Source organism: Pteropus vampyrus, unplaced genomic scaffold (genome assembly GCF_000151845.1).
Source record: "Pteropus vampyrus isolate Shadow unplaced genomic scaffold, Pvam_2.0 Scaffold277, whole genome shotgun sequence".
NCBI classification, from domain to species: domain Eukaryota; kingdom Metazoa; phylum Chordata; class Mammalia; order Chiroptera; family Pteropodidae; genus Pteropus; species Pteropus vampyrus.
This window is the reverse complement of record NW_011889058.1, coordinates 278066-285609: the sequence shown is the minus strand read 5'-3', so window position 1 is coordinate 285609 and position 7544 is coordinate 278066. Positions and strand designations below refer to the sequence as shown.

At 60.6% G+C, this 7544-nt stretch overlaps 1 protein-coding gene across 1 annotated transcript in view; it reads left to right on the top strand.

The window, feature by feature from the left end:
• Window positions 1-3: 3 nt before the first annotated feature.
• Window positions 4-7544, top strand: part of GALR1 (galanin receptor 1) — a gene marked incomplete at its 5' end in the record, with an annotated part of 21901 nt that continues 14360 nt past the window's right edge. The window contains one exon of the mRNA XM_011375885.1: window positions 4-615. Within this exon, the coding sequence (XP_011374187.1) occupies window positions 4-615 (612 nt within the window). The remainder of the gene's footprint in view (window positions 616-7544) is intronic.

The window sequence follows — 7544 nt, the reverse complement described above, 5'->3', positions numbered from 1 at the left end:
CCCCCCGCCGCGGAGCCGCCGCCGCTCGCCGGCCTGGGCGTGGAGAACTTCGTCACGCTGGCGGTGTTCGGCCTGATCTTCGCGCTCGGCGTGCTGGGCAACTGCCTGGTGATCACCGTGCTGGCGCGCAGCGGGCCGGGCAAGCGGCGCAGCACCACCAACCTGTTCATCCTCAACCTGAGCATCGCCGACCTGGCCTACCTGCTCTTCTGCATCCCCTTCCAGGCCACCGTGTACGCGCTGCCCACCTGGGTGCTGGGCGCCTTCATCTGCAAGTTCACCCACTACTTCTTCACCGTGTCCATGCTGGTCAGCATCTTCACCCTGGCCGCGATGTCGGTGGACCGCTACGTGGCCATCGTGCACTCGCGCCGCTCCTCCTCCCTGCGGGTGTCCCGCAACGCGCTGCTGGGCGTGGGCTGCATCTGGGCGCTGTCTGTCGCCATGGCCTCGCCCGTGGCCTACCACCAGCGCCTCTTCCACCGCGACGCCAGCAACCAGACCTTCTGCTGGGAGCAGTGGCCGGACCAGCGCCACAAGAAGGCCTACGTGCTGTGCACCTTCGTCTTCGGCTACCTGCTGCCGCTTCTGCTCATCTGCTTCTGCTATGCCAAGGTGGGCGCGGGGCGCGCGGGGCGGGCGCCGGGGCCCCGTGCGTCTCCGTGTGTCCCCGCGCCCCGTTCTGAGCCCCGCGGCAGCCCCCGCTCTTTTGCCCCTGTCCTTTCCCGCGCGGATCTGCGTGGAGACCGGCGTCCGGCGCGGTGTGCCCCGGCCTCCGCTGGGCTTGCGGGTTTGATGTTGCTGGGAAAGTTACCTGGAGTGGGGGGACCCCGGGAAAGTTTGCAGTTCACTGCCTGATCGGCCGCCTCCCCCCTCGGTAGGTCGCAGCGCCTCCCACCTTCCTCCCGCCCCCAGATCTTCGGGGAAGTAGGCTCCCGCTCAGCGCCCACTCCTCAGTCCAGGAAACCCCCTCCCTCCCCCCAGTCTTAGCGACTCAAACCCCAGGGGCCTGCGGCGGGATTGTAGGGGGCGGGGAGCGCTGGCCCCTGCCGCAGCCTGCCAGCACTCAGGGGTGACGGTTGACTCTAGCGGGACCTCCCCCCAGGGGGCCTCAGGGAGGCTCTGCAGGGACCTGGCTCCTGAGGACCTGGCTCTGTGGAGCCACTGCTCCCGGACACACAGCTACACATTTTATTTTACACAGAAGTTTAGCCCTAAACCCTCAAGGGGCTCAGTTTTGATGGGAATCTCCAGAGGACTTTGGTGGATGGCTTCCAGCGGCCGGGTCCCCGTTTTCGTGCCCTCTGGGATGGTCGTGTCAGCAGGATAAGTGATTCAGGTGGCGGGTCAAAGTGCCTGGCCCTGGAGAGACCCATGGGGTCCGGCTTCCTGCTCCGGGGCTCACGCGTGTCCTTCCGCTGCCCGTCCCGCTGAGCTCACCTCCTCTGAGAGGACACGGGGCTTCACACTGACCAGAAGGTCTTAAGCTTTTCACACAGTTGTTCATGTTGAGAAAAAAAGAGCAGATGCCTGACCATCGATCCCGGGGCTGTGGCGCGTGGGGCGAACGCCAGTGTCCCCCGCGCACGGGCGCCAGCACCATCCGGGAACCGTGCTTGGGGCCACATTCTGGGCCGTCCACCGTGTCATCTCCGCCTGTCCGTCTCCCATTCTGTCTCCGGTAAGGCTGCGGCTGTGGCACCATAGGAGCCAGGGGATGCAGAACGGTCTCTTCCGCCCCACTCAGAACGTGTTTCCCGCCACAGCGCTCAGTGTGAGCCACCCCGGGTTGTCCCCACCCCCCACCAAGCTTGCAGATCTCTGTCTGTTCCGAAGGGTAACAGTTTTGGGTGCTTCTGAAAGATGGTCTGCATCGAGGGTGTGGGGGCTTTGGGAAGTCACTGTAGCTCGGCTACCTGGTAGATGGCTGGTTTGCCCACCCGTCTTCTGCTAATGCAAGGGCTGGGCCCGCGCGGCACAGTGGCCGGACACGTGCGTGCACTGTTCCGTTCAACCCGCTTGGCGACCCTGTGGCTGGAGCCGCCACCCGTTTCATTGATAAGGAAAAAGGGTTTGGAGGCGGTGGGGGAACTTGCCCAGATGGGGGGCTGGAAAGTGTTTCGGGAGAGTCCCACTGCAGGGACCCCCACCCCTCACAGAGGGGACGCCTGGTGACGACCTTGGTGACAGGCAGCTTGGGACTAGAGGGAGTCCTAAAACCTTTGTGTCTCGACGCATAATTATGTGGATTAGAAGCTAAACATCCCTTTTTTTTCATCTCCCCAAGTCTTTCTTCTTCTTAATGGAAATGGCAAGCTAAGCGCTCGGGAATAAATCAGGCTACATTTCTATCATTTGAGAATTTACAAGGCACACATAGAGCAAGGTTTGAAAGATTTTTTAATTCAGTAACTACATGATCATTGTGATATTTTAATAATTTGCTTTGAAACATAACTGGAAATTTGTTTTGAATTCAAGGTAATATATGCAAATCTATTTTTACTAGATGGAGCTAAAAAGTAAGTTCGAGCTGCTTTTCTTTAGTTCAGCCGTCCAGCTCCCCAGTTAAGGAGTCTGCTTAAATGTTAGGTTCAGGACAAGCATCGCTCTCGAAAGGCTCGGCCTGGCAGGTTCTGCCGCATCCCCAGAGAATCTAGCGCCCATGATAACCTCGGCTCGGGTTCGAGCGTGTGCATCCTAAACACTCTCTGACATGCACAGACCGGTGGAGAAATGCCACCATGCCGCCGGCATTGTCGTAAAGGAATGTGATCATAACCCATCACGATCCCTACGTTCTTTCTCCTTTGGTGACACGACTTTCGTCGGCATGCATCACAATGTAGCAACGCACATAGTGTGGGGTCTTGACGCGAAACAGCTAAGAAAAATATTCCCGGGAGTTTTCTCCACAAAGCACTCAGGGGCACTCTGTAGGTGCTGTGAAGGTACTGAGGCTGGATGCGCTTGCTGAAGGCGTGGGCGGACCCCCGGCTCAGGGCGCGGGCGGACCCCTGGAGGGCGTGGGCGGACCCCTGGCTCAGGGCGTGGGCGGACCCCTGGCTCAGGGCGTGGGCGGACCCCTGGAGGGCGTGGGCGGACCCCTGGCTCAGGGCGTGGGCGGACCCCTGGAGGGCGTGGGCGGACCCCCGGCTGCATCACAATGCAGCTACCACTCCCCTTTCCCGTTCGGCTCCCTCTCCCGCGCCCCCCTCTGACTTTGTTTTGCGGCCTCTGCTCTCTCTTGTCCTTTGTCCTCGGTGATCGGGTGATCGGGTGATCGTACCCTCCGTGGTCTCCTGCTGGAAAAGCTGCCCCCGAGGCCCCCCGGCAGGCCGGTCGCGCAGGCCCCGCCTCCAGCCCTCCCTCTCCCTGTGGGAGACGTTCTCGTTCGCCCTGTGGAAGCCCCTCTTTCATCCTGCTGCCCTTTGATTGCTGCTGGCAGGACAGTGATGTGACCCATCGTCCTTGCATCCAGGGCGGCCCCAATGCTGCCGTAGCGAGTGAAAGCCTTGTCTCCCGGACGATGCTGGACCACGTCGGAAGTGACCACGTGTTTAGCAGCGCTGGGATCACACCCCAGCCATGGCTGTTTCAGTGCGAGGGCTCCTCGGGGTGGCAGGCCAGCCCCGTGGTGTCTCAGGTGGGCTGTGACTGGCCACACCAAGCTTCTGCAACGAGTCCAGTTTGATTAATGGTTTCCTGCTGCCGTGCTGGAGGGAAGCCCAGGGGTGGCTGGGGCCCGGCTTCCCTTTCTTGGAGGGACTCAGCCAGCGGCTGATGGGCAGCCAAAGCCCTCAGACCTCAGAGGCGGATTTCCCTTAGATCTCACTCAGAGGGCACGCAAAGTGATTCCCACGCGCCTGGGTGCACACGGCCGCCTTGGCCCTGCCGTGACCACCCAGGCTGCATGACCCACATGTTCACCTGTGGGTTTCTCCTGACTGTCACACTGGCAGGGGACGCGGAGCAGTTCCTCTGATGAGCGAAGCTGGTGTCTCGTGAGGACATGCCTGACGGGGGCGTGGACTGTCACGACTTGCGGAAGTAGGCTCCCGCTCAGCGCCCACTCCTCAGTCCAGGAAGCCCCCTCCCTCCCCCCAGTCTTAGCGACTCAAACCCCAGGGGCCTGCGGCGGGATTGTAGGGGGCGGGGAGCGCTGGCCCCTGCCGCAGCCTGCCAGCACTCAGGGGTGACGGTTGACTCTAGCGGGACCTCCCCCCAGGGGGCCTCAGGGAGGCTCTGCAGGGACCTGGCTCCTGAGGACCTGGCTCTGTGGAGCCACTGCTCCCGGACACACAGCTACACATTTTATTTTACACAGAAGTTTAGCCCTAAACCCTCAAGGGGCTCAGTTTTGATGGGAATCTCCAGAGGACTTTGGTGGATGGCTTCCAGCGGCCGGGTCCCCGTTTTCGTGCCCTCTGGGATGGTCGTGTCAGCAGGATAAGTGATTCAGGTGGCGGGTCAAAGTGCCTGGCCCTGGAGAGACCCATGGGGTCCGGCTTCCTGCTCCGGGGCTCACGCGTGTCCTTCCGCTGCCCGTCCCCCTGAGCTCACCTCCTCTGAGAGGACACGGGGCTTCACACTGACCAGAAGGTCTTAAGCTTTTCACACAGTTGTTCATGTTGAGAAAAAAAGAGCAGATGCCTGACCATCGATCCCGGGGCTGTGGCGCGTGGGGCGAACGCCAGTGTCCCCCGCGCACGGGCGCCAGCACCATCCGGGAACCGTGCTTGGGGCCACATTCTGGGCCGTCCACCGTGTCATCTCCGCCTGTCCGTCTCCCATTCTGTCTCCGGTAAGGCTGCGGCTGTGGCACCATAGGAGCCAGGGGATGCAGAACGGTCTCTTCCGCCCCACTCAGAACGTGTTTCCCGCCACAGCGCTCAGTGTGAGCCACCCCGGGTTGTCCCCACCCCCCACCAAGCTTGCAGATCTCTGTCTGTTCCGAAGGGTAACAGTTTTGGGTGCTTCTGAAAGATGGTCTGCATCGAGGGTGTGGGGGCTTTGGGAAGTCACTGTAGCTCGGCTACCTGGTAGATGGCTGGTTTGCCCACCCGTCTTCTGCTAATGCAAGGGCTGGGCCCGCGCGGCACAGTGGCCGGACACGTGCGTGCACTGTTCCGTTCAACCCGCTTGGCGACCCTGTGGCTGGAGCCGCCACCCGTTTCATTGATAAGGAAAAAGGGTTTGGAGGCGGTGGGGGAACTTGCCCAGATGGGGGGCTGGAAAGTGTTTCGGGAGAGTCCCACTGCAGGGACCCCCACCCCTCACAGAGGGGACGCCTGGTGACGACCTTGGTGACAGGCAGCTTGGGACTAGAGGGAGTCCTAAAACCTTTGTGTCTCGACGCATAATTATGTGGATTAGAAGCTAAACATCCCTTTTTTTTCATCTCCCCAAGTCTTTCTTCTTCTTAATGGAAATGGCAAGCTAAGCGCTCGGGAATAAATCAGGCTACATTTCTATCATTTGAGAATTTACAAGGCACACATAGAGCAAGGTTTGAAAGATTTTTTAATTCAGTAACTACATGATCATTGTGATATTTTAATAATTTGCTTTGAAACATAACTGGAAATTTGTTTTGAATTCAAGGTAATATATGCAAATCTATTTTTACTAGATGGAGCTAAAAAGTAAGTTCGAGCTGCTTTTCTTTAGTTCAGCCGTCCAGCTCCCCAGTTAAGGAGTCTGCTTAAATGTTAGGTTCAGGACAAGCATCGCTCTCGAAAGGCTCGGCCTGGCAGGTTCTGCCGCATCCCCAGAGAATCTAGCGCCCATGATAACCTCGGCTCGGGTTCGAGCGTGTGCATCCTAAACACTCTCTGACATGCACAGACCGGTGGAGAAATGCCACCATGCCGCCGGCATTGTCGTAAAGGAATGTGATCATAACCCATCACGATCCCTACGTTCTTTCTCCTTTGGTGACACGACTTTCGTCGGCATGCATCACAATGTAGCAACGCACATAGTGTGGGGTCTTGACGCGAAACAGCTAAGAAAAATATTCCCGGGAGTTTTCTCCACAAAGCACTCAGGGGCACTCTGTAGGTGCTGTGAAGGTACTGAGGCTGGATGCGCTTGCTGAAGGCGTGGGCGGACCCCCGGCTCAGGGCGCGGGCGGACCCCTGGAGGGCGTGGGCGGACCCCTGGCTCAGGGCGTGGGCGGACCCCTGGCTCAGGGCGTGGGCGGACCCCTGGAGGGCGTGGGCGGACCCCTGGCTCAGGGCGTGGGCGGACCCCTGGAGGGCGTGGGCGGACCCCCGGCTGCATCACAATGCAGCTACCACTCCCCTTTCCCGTTCGGCTCCCTCTCCCGCGCCCCCCTCTGACTTTGTTTTGCGGCCTCTGCTCTCTCTTGTCCTTTGTCCTCGGTGATCGGGTGATCGGGTGATCGTACCCTCCGTGGTCTCCTGCTGGAAAAGCTGCCCCCGAGGCCCCCCGGCAGGCCGGTCGCGCAGGCCCCGCCTCCAGCCCTCCCTCTCCCTGTGGGAGACGTTCTCGTTCGCCCTGTGGAAGCCCCTCTTTCATCCTGCTGCCCTTTGATTGCTGCTGGCAGGACAGTGATGTGACCCATCGTCCTTGCATCCAGGGCGGCCCCAATGCTGCCGTAGCGAGTGAAAGCCTTGTCTCCCGGACGATGCTGGACCACGTCGGAAGTGACCACGTGTTTAGCAGCGCTGGGATCACACCCCAGCCATGGCTGTTTCAGTGCGAGGGCTCCTCGGGGTGGCAGGCCAGCCCCGTGGTGTCTCAGGTGGGCTGTGACTGGCCACACCAAGCTTCTGCAACGAGTCCAGTTTGATTAATGGTTTCCTGCTGCCGTGCTGGAGGGAAGCCCAGGGGTGGCTGGGGCCCGGCTTCCCTTTCTTGGAGGGACTCAGCCAGCGGCTGATGGGCAGCCAAAGCCCTCAGACCTCAGAGGCGGATTTCCCTTAGATCTCACTCAGAGGGCACGCAAAGTGATTCCCACGCGCCTGGGTGCACACGGCCGCCTTGGCCCTGCCGTGACCACCCAGGCTGCATGACCCACATGTTCACCTGTGGGTTTCTCCTGACTGTCACACTGGCAGGGGACGCGGAGCAGTTCCTCTGATGAGTGAAGCTGGTGTCTCGTGAGGACATGCCTGACGGGGGCGTGGACTGTCACGACTTGCTGCATGGTCTCTAAATTCCGAGCGAGGCTGGACCCCCGAGGGTAGCTTGTCTAAAAGCCCAGCGCAGTGGGCCAGGGTGGAAAAAAGTGACAGGGGCCTGATAGGGAGACGTTTGCCTTAAGGGGACTGGCAGGGCCACAGCCCCGAGGGGGACACAGGACCGCGCTGAGTGAGCGCTGGCCGCGGGAGGACCGTGAGTGTGCCGTCTGCATTTGCCCACCTGCCTCTGGCTGCCAGGCGTGTCTGGGATTTCACGTCGTGTCTGTGCATAGAGGGACCTGAGGATTGCTGACGTGTAGCCTCTGGGGGGAGTCAAGGTGGAAGGGAGGCCAGCGAGGGCGGGTAGCCGTGCGGCTCTCTCCGGACAAAGCCGCA